The 19216-nt window shown below is 33.4% G+C and overlaps 2 protein-coding genes across 2 annotated transcripts in view; one reads left to right on the plus strand and one right to left on the minus strand.

Annotated features, from left to right (window-relative positions):
• CRMP (Collapsin Response Mediator Protein) overlaps positions 1–15754 on the minus strand; it is a 44676-nt gene extending 28922 nt beyond the window's left edge. Inside the window, exon 1 of the mRNA XM_077431964.1 lies at positions 15595–15754. Coding sequence (XP_077288090.1) covers positions 15595–15633 — 39 coding nt within the window. The 5' untranslated portion in view covers positions 15634–15754. The remainder of the gene's footprint in view (positions 1–15594) is intronic.
• Positions 15755–18152: 2398 nt separating this feature from the next.
• Nep3 (M13 family metallopeptidase neprilysin 3) overlaps positions 18153–19216 on the plus strand; it is a 35403-nt gene continuing 34339 nt past the window's right edge. Inside the window, exon 1 of the mRNA XM_077432786.1 lies at positions 18153–18372. Within this exon, the coding sequence (XP_077288912.1) occupies positions 18340–18372 (33 nt within the window). The 5' untranslated portion in view covers positions 18153–18339. The remainder of the gene's footprint in view (positions 18373–19216) is intronic.

The following is a 19216-nucleotide window of genomic DNA, read 5'->3' on the forward strand; positions in this document are numbered from 1 at the left end:
CTAATGTTACTGAATGGCTAATTTCGAATGTGCATTATCGTTGTAATTAGAACTTAATTGATGGTCGATGGTATATTACGTCTGTTTACACACGAGGAATATCAAACGTGGGGCTCGTGACCCGCATGCGGCCCACGACATATTGATTTAATTCATTGTCACGTGCTTATTTGAATAATGTTGTATAGTATATTCTTGATGTTTTGGAAGATGAAATTTTTTTTGTTACATTTTTATTTTATTTTATTTTTATTACATTTTTTTTTTAACTTTATTGTACATTAATCATACTCAAATAGTGGTGACATAGTTAGATTTTTAGCCAATTTAATCGAGGAACCGTTTCAACAATGAAAGCAGAAAAATTAGCAAAGTCTGGTAGGAAACGATCGACCTGGAGTCACAGATATACAAGTCTGACCAGTAGCATTACAGATATACTAATTATTTTCAATCGAGGTCAGCTCATGGGATCGAACCCGGCGCCTCTCGGTGTTAGGCAGAAGCTTAACGACCGAGCTTTGCTGCTGGCTAATGGAATACATATTTATCTATGTATGTATGTCTATTATACATTTTAAAATAATATTTTTTTTTGTTAATTGATAGAAAAGCGATCATGGAAAGATAACAAATGAGTTAAAAAATTGAGACCTGTAAATGGGAGGTATGTATTATCACTTTTAGTCGATTAAAACTTTTGAAAAAATAATACAATGCAACGGTTACATGTATGTATGTATGTACATATGTACATATTTGGTCCACTGTAGGAAGAAACTTACGAAAAACGTACGCGCTGTCTCTTACACCGCCTTTTGACCAATGGCTTTTTGCGCAGACAGTAGAACATTGTACGCGCGAACATTGTATGCGTTTTACCTAAGTCTCTTCCTACAGCGCATGGACTGTTGTATCGATACTAAATTTAAATAAGATAAATATAGGAGTATCTATACTGACGAATAATCAAAAAAGTTCCAAATAAAATAATATATTATTATGTTTAAATAAAAAATGCCACTCCGACTGGAGAAAAAGATCTTCGATAGAAGTGCAGAATGGATGTGAAACTTGGAAATTGAACGCTAAAATTCTATACAACGTCCAATACACTCAAAGAAGAATGGGACACTGTATGCTCGGTATAACGAGGACAGATAGGAAACGGAATACGTAGTTAAGAAATATGACAAGAGTAGTTGATACAGTGAAGAGAGTGAAGAGAGTGAAGAAATTGAAATGAAAATGAACGGGTCAGGTGGCTAGAAGAATGAACGAAAGGTGGTTAAAAGAAGTGCTGGAATGGTACCCGGGATAATGTAAAAGGGTGAACGGACGACCGCATGAAAGATGGGTGGATGAAATTAGAAAAATGTGTAGGGTGAGATGAATGAGAGAGCAAAACAGAGACGAATGGAAGCGTGTTGAAGGGGCCTTTATCCAGCAGTGGATGTTGAATGGCTATAAATGATGATGATGATGAAATTAAATGCAATTGATCTATTCCTGAAATAATTTTCACCTGTAGCTTCTGTTTATTCAGTGGCGGCTCGCGCGTAGGAGTTAAGCCATTGCAGCGGTAGCCAGACTGTTGCGCGCTTACTAAAATCGCGCTTGATCATAGGGCGCTCGGCGATAATACACACATAACTACAAACATCACATCGATCCAATTAACAAACCGTCACAACAAATTAACAGTACGTAATTCGAGTTTGTTTGATGTTTGATGATGTTTGATGATGTTTGTAGTTTTTGCATTGCTTATCGCCCAGTGATCGAACGCGATTTAATACACGCGCGCAACGATCATGGAACCCGCTGTAAAAATGCATTTACAATCTGTGAATATAATTTAAATAAATATGATTAGATAAACATACTCATTTAATTTAAAATTCAATTTTTCTAGCCGAGCCGCCACTGTGTATATTCTATTTCTATCAGTGCTCAATGTATTTAATTTGCATGAGTACTTAATGAGTCCAAGTTTGAAGAGAAAAGCCGTTAACTTAAACAAAACATTTGTATTTATAGCCAAGACTTTGGTATGTATTGTATTGTTTCGTACGAATTTACATAGATGGTTCAAAGTGCCGTTTATCGTTGAATTTATAATTATCTAAGTGTCTTTTTGTGACTAAATGTATAGAATTCACAAGTATTACGTTTCCAAAGCCAAAATGCCAAATTCATAGTTACAAATTAAATGGTTAATATCAATTTCGCTTAGTCTTTTGCGCAATAAGGTGACTTTATACGGCTAGTGAAGACCCAGGTCATAGAACTTCTATACAAAAATGATACCTTATATGCTTAAAAGTCATTTATCTTCATGGACAATGAACACCGTTACTTGCGTTGCCAGGAAATAAAAGGCTTTTTACAGTTGGATCGTTAACGTGACTGACAATTGAGTTCGCTAAAAAAACTGCGTATGAAAATAACCATTTCTTTGACAAATTTCAGCATAAATTTTAGCACTGAAAAAACCTTGTAAGTATAGATCGAAAAATCGGACCAAGAAAAATAGCAAACTATGTACATACACACAATAGAGCGTGGGTTTATCTAATATTCATAAGTATTATATAAGTTTTACACAACTTATTGGATACTTATCTAAAATGTAAACATATACATTAATATTTGACCCCAGAATCACAACAGCGACGTTGATTTTCTTTAGATTTGTACAAAAACACATTCACAATTAGCTATTTTTACAACTCATTCAACAAAAAAACAATGGAAACGCTTAGCACTTTTTGTTTTCGTAAGACAAAAAAAAATTGACAAATTTCGTCAACACTACAAAACCAAAAACTGTTTTCCAACTGTCAGACAAGTCTTTTTCATTATTATTATTATTAATATAAAAAAATACACACTCATCATGGTGTTGAGAAACAATTGAGCGTATCCTGCACTCCCCTCATGGCATTTATCATGAATTGATGGATACCACCATAATCATCCGTTTATCGAATGAACTTTCTAACAATTTTCACATCAGTTTGAGATACCTAAAGACCGAAAGATTTCAAGTAATAAATAAAAGTAATAATATTAAAATTATAGTACTCGAATCATTATCATCACCCGTTCGTCCTAGTTACTTCTTGACACCATTTATTTAGATTAACGACAAATAGCCAAGTTTTCAACACCATAATGACATAACATATCAACAATCATTTGATTATTATTTTGCAATTTATATAAGGAGCATTGATGTTCTATATGAAATGAAATGAAATTTCTCAAATTGGATGCAATACATAGATGAAGTAAAGAAAAAAAAATATTTACATAATTTTGGTCCACTATATTGGCTACATTGCTTTAATACACGAGAACGATCAATCTATTACATATATTTTTTTAATTTATAAATTTATGTATGTATGTACATATGTGCATATGTAGAAGATAGATGAAGTTTTGTGATCATGCAAAAATTCGACTGCGAGCTGTTCACTAAATTAAACTCACAATAGGTCACTGAACACGGTTACATTTTATTTTATTTTTAATAAAACATTTTGGATATAAAGTATTAACACTTGCCTTAATATGCAATAAATACGATAGCTACTGTGCTGAACGCTAAGCGTTCAGTTAAAAAATTGTGTTTTAAGTTAATATAATGCAAAATCTGCTAGGTCAATTATTGTAATAAGCTTTAAAATCATTTTATCATGTATAAAATGTAAATTTTATACATATAAAGTGTCGAATATGTAATATAAAATAAGTGTAAGAAATAACGATAGTAAGATGAAAAAAATAACGAAAGAAGCAGAGTCGTGATTCCAAAGCGAATATCATTATCATAGTGATTGCTGAGCGCAGCGTACTGAATTCCTCCTATCACCCACATCTGAGAGAAATGATTGGCTTCCAGCGAAAATAATTATTTCTGTTGATATTGATCAATGTTTTTATATCGTAATGACATAATTCGAATCATAGAGGCTTTGGTGGGGAATAAACGAAATATGAAGATTCAGTATATTTGGAGAAATAAAATATAATATAAGTTCTGGTCACTCGATATCCATCACAGGGCTGCAAGTATTAACTATTCAATGTCAAGTTTAAGCATACAAATTTAAATAATACTAAGCTCTGAACAGAAAGTTTATTGAAACTACATTTTATTTATAGAAATTTGTATTATTGACAGGCTTGAAAGTTAGAATAAGTTTCAGAATTTCGAGAACAATGATGGGATAGGTCACCGTCCCAGGCCAGTCCCCTTCCCTTCAATCAAAACTTTTAAAAACCAAGCTGAATAGTTTTGGACGTAAGTTAGTTGGGTTATCGATTTATGTATGTGAACTGAACTTATTTTGACAAAAGCCTTATTTGTAATAACATTTTGGTTTAATTCTCAATAAATTCGGTTGGAAATTTGTTGAGCTAATTTTTTTTACAACTGTTATTAGAAGTAAGTTTTATTTAGCCACCGATCAATAAGCGAATAAAATTTTGATTAATGAAAGGAAGTAGCTTCGAGTGGCGAGCGCTCGTTATTGTGTATGCCGTTAACGACACATTTGCATGTGACGAAATTGGCGCTTTTAAAATCGAGCCAAATAATTGCTCGGATGAGCAAAAGTTAGACCCAGTTTTATCGTGAGCCATCGGCGGAACAAATCGCCCATATACAAAGAAAAACAAAAACGAGCAAACCAATCGAAAGTTACAAATACCGAACGAAATCGTGAACCAGTCGAATGGGTAAGTTGGATAGCAGACGAACGACTACGCTAACGGCTAAGCCAATAAGCAAAAGTGATGAGAACCTTGCCTAAACACATCCATAAGTGAAAGTTTGACAACTTTTACCATGCGAGGCAAAAGTGCGTAGGCTTGTCGGTCAGCACATGGTGAATTAGTGGCATTTGATGTGGTCTATTTGCCGTGCTTGCTCTGAGCAAACTTACATGGAGCGTTTCACGTTAGTTTTTGGCGTTGCTTGAGAGGTTCGTTTAGAATTACACGCCGATGTTCCAACGTGTCTTTTGTCGATTATCTCGAGTGTCACATTTCGGTGACAACTTCGGTTACAATAAAGTCGAAGCGAGCTAGGCGTTTGTGGATATTTTGGGGCAGATCGTGTTTTACGTTTGGCGTTCGAATTAGTACACTTGGACGACTTCGTGTGAACTTGAACTTGGATTAAAATTAGAGCGGTTGTTTGTAAACTTTTGGAATGAAAATTTTAACAGAATCTGTCACGGACATGAGAACAATATAGCCTCTTAAAAAACGGTAGATGGAAATGAAGATTTCAAGCATTTTAAGTCGATAAAATGCATAAAACTCAAATTAGCAGTACTCCGGTTAAACTCTTACAAAGTTTACTAACTGTAAAAGAAAAGTTTTCAAAAATACCATAAGTTGACGTGAATTTAATTTGCTTTTACTTAAATTTATGCCAATCTACATATATACATATTTATGTGTAAAAATGCGTTTGAATGATTATGAATTCTCAAGGTGAAAAACATAATTAGGAAAGTACATACTTATATTATGAGAAATTCTAAAAATAACTGGTTTATGATTACGTAATCCATATATAAAATGTCATAACTTCAATTTACAATCCCAAGAGTGCTCTGAATAATGATAGAATTGACTGGAGGGGACAGAATTAGAAATGTATCATTTTGAGAGAAATTTTCACAGCTGGCTGAGGTAAAACAAGTGAAAGAAGACTGTCTAAAACAAATTGTCGAATGTATGTACAAAGAAGAGAAAAAATCAGTGGAAACACAGAAAGGCGTGGAAAATTCAATTTAGAGGCGTGGATTGATTCAGTGGCACTTATTCGCATGTAAGGGCACGAGAGCGTTCTTGACCTCCTGTGGTGAAATCACACCCTAGGACCTTTTTTTTAACAGGTTTCGACCGTGCGCGGACTATTGGCCAAATGGTCACTTGGCCGGCAGACATTAAGTCGACGAAAGCTTGGCCGAACGGATATCAGACCGACTGACTTTTGGCCAAAGGGCCATTTGGCCGATTTGACTCACTGAAAACAGGTACGTTATCCAGAAATTACTTTGACCTCATTCAAATTTGATAAATTTAAACGACTACAATTTCATTCGGCCAACTTTTCGCCAGTCTAATGTCCGTTCGGCCAAGCATCCGTCAGCCTGGTGTCCATTCGGCCAATAGTCCCATCAACTGTTTCGACAAGTTTCTCCTACATTTCTTCAAATATGTATCACCATTTTTGTTCACAGGCAACCCTATGTATGTATGTCAATACAAGAAGTTTTAGCCCAGGTGCCATAGCATAGGTCAGGTGCAAAACTATTTAAATAAAACACGTGCCACCTGCCACTCTGTGTGTCTGCGCCTTTATTCGTACCCTGATCCGAGTAAAATAAGGGAATGAAGAAGGAAAATAATCTCATAGAAGAGTGACATGTAATATATTATCTGGTTATGCGAAGCGAAGTTTAGAAGCCCCTGTATTTTAAAGCCATACAAATTAAACGCTCAACTAGCGCCTAATCTTCCAAAATTAGAAGTATTTCGATATAGAGGAAACAAGCAGATGTTATTTGGAAGCAAATGTGAGGTGTCGTCATTGCGTGTGTGTATTTCAATGTCCACCTACATATGGTGATGCTGACCTTTACATGACACGGTGAATAAAAAGTAAAAATGCAGATGCGACATTACAAAATTTAACAAAAACAACATACAAACACTCATAGGTGCTCAAATTAACCGAACGAACATATCATAAAAGGTTAAACGATAAAAAAAAATCATTAATGAAGTTGAGTGTTCTCTTATCGGTGCTCACTCACCGCACTGCGTTGAATTTGATATTGGGTTTTGATAAACAGGTGGAGTGGTTCAAGTGCTTCACAAAACCAGTTAACAATTAACTGAGCGAGAGATCAAACGCAAAACAAACGATCGACAGATGTTGACCCAGTGGGAAAACTTTCGCCGATTCAATTCGCTCTAGAAAAAGTAAGCATTGTTTACGAATTTCTTTCAATTAGATGCTAAAAATAATAAAGAAAATTTTACAGCGTTCGCTTTCGAATCGTTCTCGTCTGGATTTTTTCGCCTGAAATTGCATAAACGTGCTGATAGTGAACAATGATGATGATGAGCTAGCTGGGTGTATCTAGTGGAACTATGTATTGTAGGCACAATGCCGCTGATGAATCAGCTCCAGCGAACTGGATCACAAGAAAGATTGCAAAACAGGTGAGCATTATTACCAGAACGAAAACTGTACTTAACCGACCGTGTTTTCTGTATAAAATGTACAACATAATATCATGGTAAATCAGAAGAATAAAATTCGCAATATTTTTCAGTATAATACAATAACCTCTCTAAGAAAAACTTCAATGAAATTTTGGTGAGCAAGATACATAAAAGACATCTAAAAATTGGTTTCCAGTCAAAACCGCTTGGTCTATAAGTGCCCCGACATAACCGCGCCGACATTACCGCGCGGCGACGAAACCGCGAGAGACATACAGTCCCACGACAGAATATTAGGCCACCCGATTGAACCGCGTTCGCGCCCATTTGTGACGGTCATAAATAACTCACATTATGATCTTTTGGGCTAGTTTTTTTTGTAAGCTCATCCTTACTTGCTACTCTAGTCACCGACAAAAAATAATGCAACATTATCCTTCAAAATGTCTTCAAAAATAAAGGTGAAATGAATTTTGAAGTTTGATCCTGAATTACGTTCAGCGTAGACGAGCGTTTCTGCGAAGATTTTTTATTATTTCGTTAACAACACCGTGATTTTTTCTTTTGCTGCGGCTTTATTATATTTTTAGGGTAAGTTGGTGATAAATTTGTAAAAAAAAATATTTTCATTTATGTTTTAAATTGCCTGTGAGTCTTAAATAGATTTTTTTTAGATGAGTCGAAAAGCAATTATTTAAAAAAAAGAAATGCAAGTATTATAGCATTAATAAAAACTGGAATGTTTTATAAACATAAAATCGCAACAATAGAGGGTATAAGTAATACGGCTGTTTGCAAAATAGGGAAACATCTAGAAAAAAAAGGCGATCCGACACTCAACAAGCGGGTTAAAAATTATGACAAAAAAAATTAGCCCCCGTGAGGATCGAAGGATTGTCAAAATTGTTACTAGGTACTGCTTTATAACTAGAGGTAGGACCGGAAGCGTGCCGTTTATTGTTCAATTGTTGTAAATGCTTTGTAAAAAAGGTTCGGCAAACCTTTAACAATGCATTTACAACATTTGAACAATAAACGGCCCCCTCAGGGTCCGGGCTTTATTTATAACAAATAAAAGGATTCAACAGGAGCTGAAAGACGAAAATGTGGAGATATCGGCGAGAGGACCCAGCGCTATCTCGCCGAGGCTAGGTCGAAAGGACTTAATAATTGGGGAATTATTATTAAATAATAATTTATTTATTACTTTTGTACATATGTAAATTGTAAATATAGTCAGTAACAACAAAATTACACATCTTTTTTTAATTCGTTAATCTATTAATAATTCCCCAATGTAGAATTTGTGAATGTAGAATTCCGTAAATGTAGAATTTGAGCAATTTGCAAGGACGGCCTAATAATCTTTCGTGGGACTATAGCTGCGCACCGACAAAACCCCTCCAGCAAAAAGCACTCGGAGACATAACCGTGCCAGAATATATGAAAAATATATTCTGGCGTGGTTTTTTCGTGAATCACTTTTTGCTGGGACGATTTTGTCGGCGCGCGATTATGTCTCTCGCGGTGTTGTCCTCGCGCGGTTATGTCGGAGCGCTTATTGACCGAGCGGAAAAGTCGGTGTACCCTAAAAATTATAGCATTAATGTGTGTTGACAAAAAAAATGCGCCTCAGAAAAATTTACAAAAACGATCAAATATCTTTTCGGATAAGCTACTGCTTGTTAATTGACCACGAATTGAACGCATTGTGATTGACAAAAAATGGACAGAGCAATTTCTTTAAATAGAATACAATGTTTTCGAATATTTGCATTCGAAAATGGGCATCAATTGTGGGTTCTGCTCCCACCTATACTAGTTATATCACAATATAATCCTCATTCAGTTTTGATAATGGTTTCAGTACGTGACTAACATAGACTAAAATCGAAATAAACACCGAATTAATTCGATCAATCACCATCTAGATTTGATCGTATTGTATTTGTTTTCAGGGCAAGGTTATGTTACGTGAATTTGAATGCTTTTACAAATATACCTTTATATGTAATCGGATTTTAAACTACTAAGCGGCTAATACACTTGAAGCAGTGAAACCAGGAAACGTATTGTATGAATAGGTATTATATTTTCTTTTCAAGCAACACTTATTTTGTAAAAAGATAAGATAAAGATGTTGTAATTTTACTGCATGCCTAAAACGCGTCTTCATCAAACAAACAATCATTCAAATTTAACCTTTTGAAGAGCGTCTGAATATGCATATTAATATTGACGGACGATAAAGTGTTAACGAACTGCCAATATTTTGATTTAAAATCAGAATGTCTACAGATTTTTTTTAAGAATTTAAATAAAATAGCAAACGTAACGAATACCAAAGTCAAATTCACTACCATTAAATATTAATGTATGATAAGTGAACGTTACCTATATTTTAAGCGATACATCACATCAAGGCATAGGTAATGTGAAAAAAAATGAACATTATCCTTTTATAATCAAGTATGTGTAGTTTGATTGATGGACACATCCGGAGGGAGAACACTTTTTACAGTGGTTCTTATATCTTAAATTCGTTATAATTAGTTTTTATTAGATTATATTTTAAACTTCAATTAGATTCGTATGTGATTTTTGTTACATGAAAAACACGATGATTTCATTATGAAATGCACGTTAAATTCATACTTTTACAAATACAGTCCTAGTAAAAAAGATGAAATAAGAGATATTTTGCACAATGGAGAAAAAATCTAAATGCTTAAAAAACTACTTAAATTTACATATTACATAAGAATGTTCACTTCAAATTAACATTTTTGTATACAAAAGAAAACTAGGGTGACCCGTCAATGTCGCGTCGACAAACCCGACAATGCCGCGCAAAACAGAAGTACAAAATTTATTTTAATTTAATAAAACAGTTGTTATTTTTAGGAGATATGAGAATAAGAGAAAAGATGATCTATTTGAAAAAAAATTAAGAGGGACTGATAAATCAGAAGCGTTGAAGATTCATTATCAGCAAAGATCGGTGTTCGATGGATGCTTTTCGTAAAAATAATGGTTCACTATTGCCATTTTCTTATTAACAATAAGTCGCTTCATTAGTGTTCAAAGCAAGAGAGCAAAAAAGCATGGTTTTTGTAAGAAATTGACAATAATGAACCATTTTTTGTGCGAAAAGTATCTATCGAACCCAGATCTTTTTTCATTATTTTAAGTAGTTAAAATATTGAAAAAAACATCGGAAGTACTAGGCTAAAACTACAACCGTCATAGAGCTTTATGACGGTTTCGCAAAAGTTAAATTATTGTTTTTTGTCGACATTTACTTCATATTCTGTTATAGTTCGGCGTTTTTGATACATTTAAAAAATAGTTTTTCAACTATTTTCCGTTTTTAGTTTCCACAAAAAAAATATTATTTCATAAGTTGTATGAAGGCCCCAATTAGGCTCTTGCAAAAACTTTTTTCGTAAATGTTGCGCCCACGCGACTCTGATGGTCTAATTATGAGTATATTTTTATTTTTATTGGATATAAAATATAATATATAGTAATTTACTTTTGTCCTGTGCTGCGCGGCTTTGTCGGGGTGTCGAAAAATATTACATTGAGAACAAAATTAAAATCATAAATTACATTTGATTTTTGATATCAATTGAACGCTTACTTCGAAACATTCGAAAGCTTCAAAATATGGTACAATTGAAAGATAACACGTGCGAATTTAAATCCCGAGATTAATCTTAGCTTAATGCTGTGAGAAAAATTCGAACAACGCCAATTTTATATAAAGCGTGCCTTATCGAAAATGGCCATTGTGAATCTACAAACTGAATAGTTAGTATACACAAACTACGAACGAATTTCTGGGTAGATAGATAGATGTTCACGTCAGAGCGAGACTTTTACGGACAGATATAGACTTTCTCCGGTACGTTCCAAAACCACACAAAGGTAAACATACTCAGCTACAAAGAAGGAAAAAAAAACCACATATATTACATGTACATATAAACACAGTGTGAGAAAGCGCTAAACGTGAGAACTTCAAGGAGAGATAAGCCGACACAGTTAACCGAACGAGGTAAACGAGCCGCGATGGGAACAAACTATTGTTCGAAACAGGTGTAAATGGCCTGAAAGCGAGTTAAATTTGCAAAATTTCAGCGTTAACGTCATTTTTTTCGCAGACCGAGCTTCAATACGATACGAAATGTCTATTGGGATATACCGGGTATACTGAGTGGGATCCAAAATAGACACAGTTGAGCGTGCTAGACAACAAACCTTGTGTAATGTGTTATTTCGGTAGAGCGAACTCTAACAGAGTACCGCTAGATTGCATCATGGAACGTAACTGAAAGAAATGAACGAAAAAAAGTGTGCCCAAGACAATGTTTACCAACATTGAGTCACGTAATGGTCAATGCGATCAAAACGACGAATGATTATAACATACGTACATATGTACATACATACAGTGTACAAATTTGTATTGTTAATATTTACTTTGATATGTTTGATTCGTGGGTGCATTTTTTTTAACAGCTGTTTCTCGTCTTTCTAGGACACACTTGGAAACACAAATACGTTTGAGAAGCGGCGTGTTGTCTTTGGTAATAGTTCAAAGTGTGCTGCAAATGATGCATCTTCCAGATATCGTAAAATTTAATATCAGTGGTGTGTGCTTCATTCCTGAGGATCGTGATCATGAAGACGTTTTGTTATCCATAACACTGAGTTTGAGTCAATTTGAGCCATTGAATTGAACACGAAAATGATTTTCGTTGCCTTCTTCTAGATTGTGGCGCTTAAAAAAATGCGCAATTTTTACAGATTTTTGGTTTTTTCAGTCTTTAACTAAAAATCTAGTATTGCTGGGCCAAAAGTGAGTATTGAAATCAATAGTCTGATGGTTTTTCTATTGATTGTGACTTTTTATTGCTTTAAAATACTTATAATTAATTATCTAGAGAAATTTAAAAATCAAAAATATCCTTTTTTCTTATACATTTCACAAGCAATAGAAAAAACACCCAACTATTCCAATACTTATTTTTGGCACAGCAATGTTAGATTTTGAGTTAAAGAGTGCAAAAGCCAAAAATCTGTAATGACTCATTTATTTTTAACGCTCATATCCGATAAACAAGAAGAAACCAACAAAAATCATTGTCATATTCGAATTATTTGCGTCAAACTAAGTGAGAATTAATTAGTCTCTGCTCCGGTAAGTAAAAAATGTGATTTTTTGTTGCTCAGTGTAATTATCTTGAGAAAATATTTTTATCTAAAAATAAATAAATAAATTAAATACTGAAACATTTCACATATACATAATTTCAAAAACTGATAACTGATTGAGAAATTCGATAAAAAAATGCTATTTTTCTTCGACATTTTAATTTGTTTTAATATTTTCATTTAACATCTGCCGAAGAAGATTGAGATGAAGGTGAAAACCTAGAAGGAAATTAGCATTTTCCACCAAATAAACAGTGCAGTTATCGGTTTTTGGAATTTGATTTATGTAAAAGTGGTCCACAAATAATCAAGAGCTCTAGGTCTGTACTTGAGCATATTTATTAGCCCAAGATATATATTAATACATATTTTAACGTGATGGTAACGATAACCAATAACGATTCAGAACTATTTTTAATTTAAGTTCAAAATCTATTGATAAAATTTTGGTGTTCGTTTATGCTTAGATTATTTAAATTTCAATCGAAAAATTAAAAAAAATGTTAATGACGGTTAGTTCTAAAATTATACCTTATACATACCTACAACAGATTACAGTTAATTGAAACACATTGAGGTTACAATATTTAGACAAAGTTAAGTACATGCCCTAATGTACATATATAAAGCTTTATTTAAGATTTATAGTCCAATAAACATTATTATGTAATGATTACATCTACTAGATTTATTACTTATGACCAACAAAATTCGTTCAACTCAATTCAGAATTTTTTTACTGAATACATGTAAAATTTAATCGAACAATTTATTAGATATAGATATTGCAATAGTACATAAAACGCATAATATAAACATATGTCGATACAGCTTTTCATCAGTGAAAGAGAAATTTTCTACATTATTCATAAAATCTCACAGTCGAAGAACCTGTGAATCCGGATTTGAATTGCCAATTCTGTACATAATTATTTTAGAAATTCAAAAGGTTGACTAACCTCAAACACTACGAGTTAAACAAGTTGATTACTAGTAGTAACCGAGAATAGAACCATAGAAGTAGCATTGCAATTTTATCTGATAACAATATATGTATATATGTAGGTACATAAATACAGTTTGAACGCTCCTTATATTGGTAATGAATGAAAATTAATCGTCCATTTAACAAAACTATCACGAACAGTATAATCCTCGAGACCAAACGAGGATTTTCGATTGATGTCATCGTCAGTACTCGTGTGACGATATTTACCGACCGGTAGTGTACATAAGTCAATATTCTCCTAATACGGTCGAAGAAGCCAAATTTCGAAATATATTCTAAAAACTATAGGATACTTTAGCTATGGTATCATCGAAAGCGTTTTAAAATAAAGTAAGTAAATACAATAAATCAATTTTCGACTTTCCATTAACGACATTGAGCGATAAACGTACTTTGGGTTCTATTTTTGACACCCTCCTTTTTATCACTTAAATATCCCCTTGGTGTAATATTACAGACAAACAGTCTTGAGCCTCATGCAATATTATGAAGTAGTATAATTGATTAAACCCCTTAAAAACATATGAGTATTCACATACATATTTATTATTTAAGTCGTAATAAGTAAAAGGCGGATAACCAGCGTGCTTTTCCAGGAATCAGGGCGTTTTGGGTCTATTTGCAAAGCTAGAGTGCAAAAAAAGGTACTAAATAAAATTGTTCAAAGCACAGCGAACAATTAACAATGAACGGCACGCTTCCGGTCTGACCTATAGTAATAAGCAGATATCGGCGGACAAGTTGATTTTACCCACAAAAAATGGTTCACTATTGTCAATCTTTTTTTTTTGCTTTCTTGCTTTGGATGACAATAGTAATTGACAATAGTGAACCATTATTGTGGGCAAAAGAAACTTGTCCGCCGATCTCTGTAAATGAGTGAGAAAATAAAATATAAATCACATGGTTTCGGTTTATGTCCATGATTTTCTGTCATCAGTTTAAGATCCAGTCAAATGGTTAAGAATGCAAAAGGCCGATTACTTACAGTAAAAATTTTAATAATAAAATTGTGCTTTTGTACATTTTGTTTTTCTTAAGAGAAATCATTTCAGTTAACGTTTCAAAATTGATGGAATTTTAATATTTTAAATCAAGAAATTACATAAAGAGAGAGTAGGTAAAAGAACATTTTTAAAAATTGAACCTGAAATTTTTATATGTGAACACTCAATAAAATATTTCACAATATTAAATAATATCAATGGCATTATCGGCAAAACTTCATTGACCTTACAATAATGATCGTTTTTATTTTTGAGCAAACAGTAATAAAATTGATTTTAGATAATACAATACGTATGTGTATGCGTATGTGACAATCAGTTACATTAATATTCGACACAAAATATCCATCAATTGAGCCGCTATATTTGAAAGTCCAATTTTCAGTTCCAAAAACACAACTTCTGTTTGATTTAATTTACAAATTGTTATCACTTATTTTAATAAAATATGTCCAGAATCTTGGAAAATCAGAATAAACGTATTATAGGCCACCAATATTTTGAAATATATCGTTAAACGCAAAACGTTATATATGTATTTAATGTTTTGCGAGACATTCGTCGAAATGAAGAAAGTGGACTTTCAATTATAACGGATCATTTAAAATTATGAATATTTTTATTAAAATTATGTATGTATATATATGCAAATATTGAAGGCTTAATTTCTATTGATGGAAAATCAATTCTCAATTTTAAATTTCATTAAAAAGTACATATATCAAATAAACAGTAGAGATTTTATTGCATAAATGATTGCTAGTGATAAGGTACCTAGAATGTATCACACATATAAAACTTATTTCTGAAAATATGCTGAAAAATATATTGCACAGACATTTTATCATTGATTGCGTGCGAAAATTTATACATGTTTTCAACAAACCGTACGGTTAGCAAAATCGTCAAAAATTCACCGTTCGGCCCCTTTCATGAATTTGAAAAATAGCCGTTTCACTCCAAACGTGAGATTTGTACGGCTGTCGAGTGAAAACATTGCCGGCCGGCCTTTATGTGGGCCGCGCGAAAAATCGATATTCTCCTCCGACACAATGGGGTTTTCGCGAAAAATCAAATGCCCAACCGCGGGGAAAAGCTCACCTGTAGATGTATGGGGACCTTCTTCACCGGCGCCGACATTTTCCGGGGCGCAAAACGCGAGTTTTTATTGAACAGAAATTGAATTGAGCAAAAGAAATCGGATCGAGGAGAGGAGCACACGAGAACACGACCACTCGACGAACGGCACCCTCCCTATTGCGCGCACTACTGCCGGCAAAACCGCGACGCGCATGACCATGTCAATCTGTTACGCCCAGGCACAATATATACCGTGCTAGATTCGCGTCCGTCCATCGAATCTGCAAATTTAATCATTCGCCAACTCCATCGACACATATAATCTGAAATAAAACACATCACCAGCGTCAATTCATTCCAGCTATTGATTTTTTTTTTTTAGCTGTACTAACTCTAAGCTTTTGGCCATAATAATAATAATAACAACAGTACGTCACACAATAATACTGTGTATAACATTGATAATGTCATGCGAAAAATGTATTAAATTAATTATAATCGTTCGTTCGTGTCGTTTGAAATTTGAAATTAATTTGTTATCTTTTGTTTCGTAGTGGGCAGAGAATCGCTCATTTTATTTCGGAGCTTTGCCGCTAGATGGCGTTGCTGTATATACCCACGTATGAAAGCGAGTTCGCGAGCGCGTAAATGTACACGTTCGCGATGTTGCGTTTTGTATTGACTTTTGCAACAAATATATTATAATATAAAAAAATCATTGTTATTAATAGAGGTCGGACCGAAAGCGTGCCGTTCTTTGTTTATTGTTCGTTGTGCATTGTTCATTTTTATGATGAACCTTTGTTAAAGGTTCACCGAACCTTTTTTTATTGCACTCTGGCTTTGTGAATAGACCCAAAATGCCGTGATTCCTGGAAAAAGCACGCTCTCTATCCGCCCTTTAGTTATTAAATAAATTACATAAATCGCATGCGAGTTTTTAATTTATTCGTCGTTTATGAACGAATTAAAATTGTGCCAAATCAGGAATTTTATCATTTCACATTATTTTCTCACTGCAATTTTTATCACAAATTACTGGTAATCAAAAAATTATATCCAAAACGGTATCTTCATACATTTTTTACTATTTTTGACCCAATTACCGGAGCATAGACATACACAGTTATTGTTAATGCATTTTTTTACTTCCGTATTTCAAATTCAGAATAAATCATTTTGATATTCGTGTTTACAAGGAATTACTTCAGTAAAGGATTTCTGTAATTCTTCTTTCCCAACATATTTTCTATATTTTTGGTTTCTTTTATTTAATACGTTGCCATTCCAGGTATATTTTTTATCTTTATTCTTTGTATTTTTTGGTATTCTCTCTTATATCATTTTCATTATAGTGTTTACTTTTTTTGTATTTTATCATATTAATGTTATGAGTATTATTATTTTATATCTCATCATCTCTACTAAGCCAATCTGCGTGGGGTTATCGGCTTTGCCGCCTTCACCAAGTATTCTAATAAATAATTGATTAAGGAATAGTCATTAACTATTGTAATTAACGTGTACAATATATACCTATTGATATTTATTTTACATACATACATACATATATACCAGGAAGGCCTAATAGGTAAACCCCAATGCACCTTCCTGGTCAATTAAAAACAATCTAGCATTTTTACTACATACATAAATCGCTGAATTGCGAGACACTGCAAAACTCGAAATTAACATATATGAATTTTAAACTTGTACATACATTTTATTGTACATAAACAATACTCAAATAGTGGTGACATAATGGGCAGGATGGTATTTTAGCCAGTTTAATAGAGGGGCCGTTTCAACAATGAAATCAGAAAAATTGACAAACTCTGATAGGAAAAGCGTTCCGGCACCATTTTGTCCTAGCATTTTTTATGTTTCAAACGGATATCCTATATAATATAATTTGAATATAATCTTTTCCAATAAAAAAACTCGAGAAGAAGTGAGTTCCGGCACCTTCTTTTTTCAAAAAAAAGCCTTGCATATTTGTATCAAATGTACAATGTTTCTGACTATTAACAATATTAAGCATTCTTGGTATAAATTAAAGAGAAAATAAAATAAAATCAAATTTCTTATATTTTTAACATAAAATTAACATAAAAATGAAACGTAATACTGCGAAAAGCAATACTGAGTAAGTCACCACATCAATTATTCAACGATATGTGTATTTATGCTAGATTTGTAGCTATTTTTAAAAGATATCGTTTCTTTTGACTTTTTTAACAATGTAGTTCTACACCAAAGTTCGAAAATATGAACTCATAGAGTGGAAATAATATATGTACGTGTACACAATTATCATGGTTTCGGTTTCACCTACATATGCTTCATATTTACTCCACAAACAATCGCATTACAGCTGACTGTATCTCCAATATTCAAATATTGGATCTGTGCTGTTTATAAACACAGCAAAAATAAGTCTGCACAAAAACAAAAATGCGTTTCAATATTGATATTTTAATTTAAAAATTATTTTCTAAAGAACCAAAGTAGAATTCGATCGTAGATTCGATCGAGTAGATTTAGAATAATATATGAAGCTTTGGACGTTTTTAAAACAGGACATAGATGTCACTTTGCCGAAATGTGTAGCGTAATAATTGCGCGTTATGGCCAAGAGGGTGAGTTCATCCCTTCAGGACGAGCAAGAAGAAGTAGCGTTTACGGGAGCGCCGGCGCGGGTCAGAGGGGTGCAGAGGGGTGAGAGGGGCGCCAGGGGGCTGCCTATAGAGTAGAGCCCCCAGCGACATGCCCACCCTGCACCTGCAGCCAGGCATACAGGTATGTACTATGCAGCATCCCTAATCATCGTTCGCTCGTCTGTCAGATCTCCCTTCTACCACCCTATCGATTATCACAAGCTGAAAGAAAAACACATCAACTCAAACAAAACAATTATACATACCTTTGGCAGGTTTCGGTTATAATTTAAACAAAAGACAAGTGTTGCCATGGTGAAATAATCAGTTCGATTTTGTTTCGTTTTTCGCTATTGCGTTTCAAATGTTGCATGTGAATTTTCGGGTAATTAAATGCGTACCGTCGAGGAATTCGATTCTCATATCATTTGTGTTTTTTTTTTAGCGGAAAATTTTATCGCATTTTAGCATGCAATAAAAAATATTTTATCAACTAACATGTATTCGAATTTAAATTTACCATCGTTTGAAGAATTTTTCAGTTAAAATATGTCTTTTTTAACACAAATGTTCACGATTTTTCTCCAAAATAAAAAATTGATTATCGATGTATTTGAGGAATATTAAAATGATCAAAAGCCAAATTCGATGGACCGCACATATGTACACGCACAACCACGAAAACGTGATCAGTGATCGATTCAGAGTTCAAATCGATCACAAAACTTCATCTATTGTTTAAAAATGCATTTTGAATAATTTTAAATTAGATTTGGTTTATGGTTTTGTAAGTAAATAAAATGAGTTGGTTCACTCTTAGTTTTAAGATACTAAAAATCAACATACGTATGTATATTAAGTCATTCACCATCCACTACTGGATGAAGTCCTCTCCAACATGCTTCTATTCGTTTTTGTTTTGAGCAACCCCCATCCATCTCATCTTATAGATGAAATAAATACATATGTCTAATAATAAATAAAGA

Source organism: Arctopsyche grandis, chromosome 6, assembly GCF_051622035.1.
Source record: "Arctopsyche grandis isolate Sample6627 chromosome 6, ASM5162203v2, whole genome shotgun sequence".
Classification (NCBI taxonomy): domain Eukaryota; kingdom Metazoa; phylum Arthropoda; class Insecta; order Trichoptera; family Hydropsychidae; genus Arctopsyche; species Arctopsyche grandis.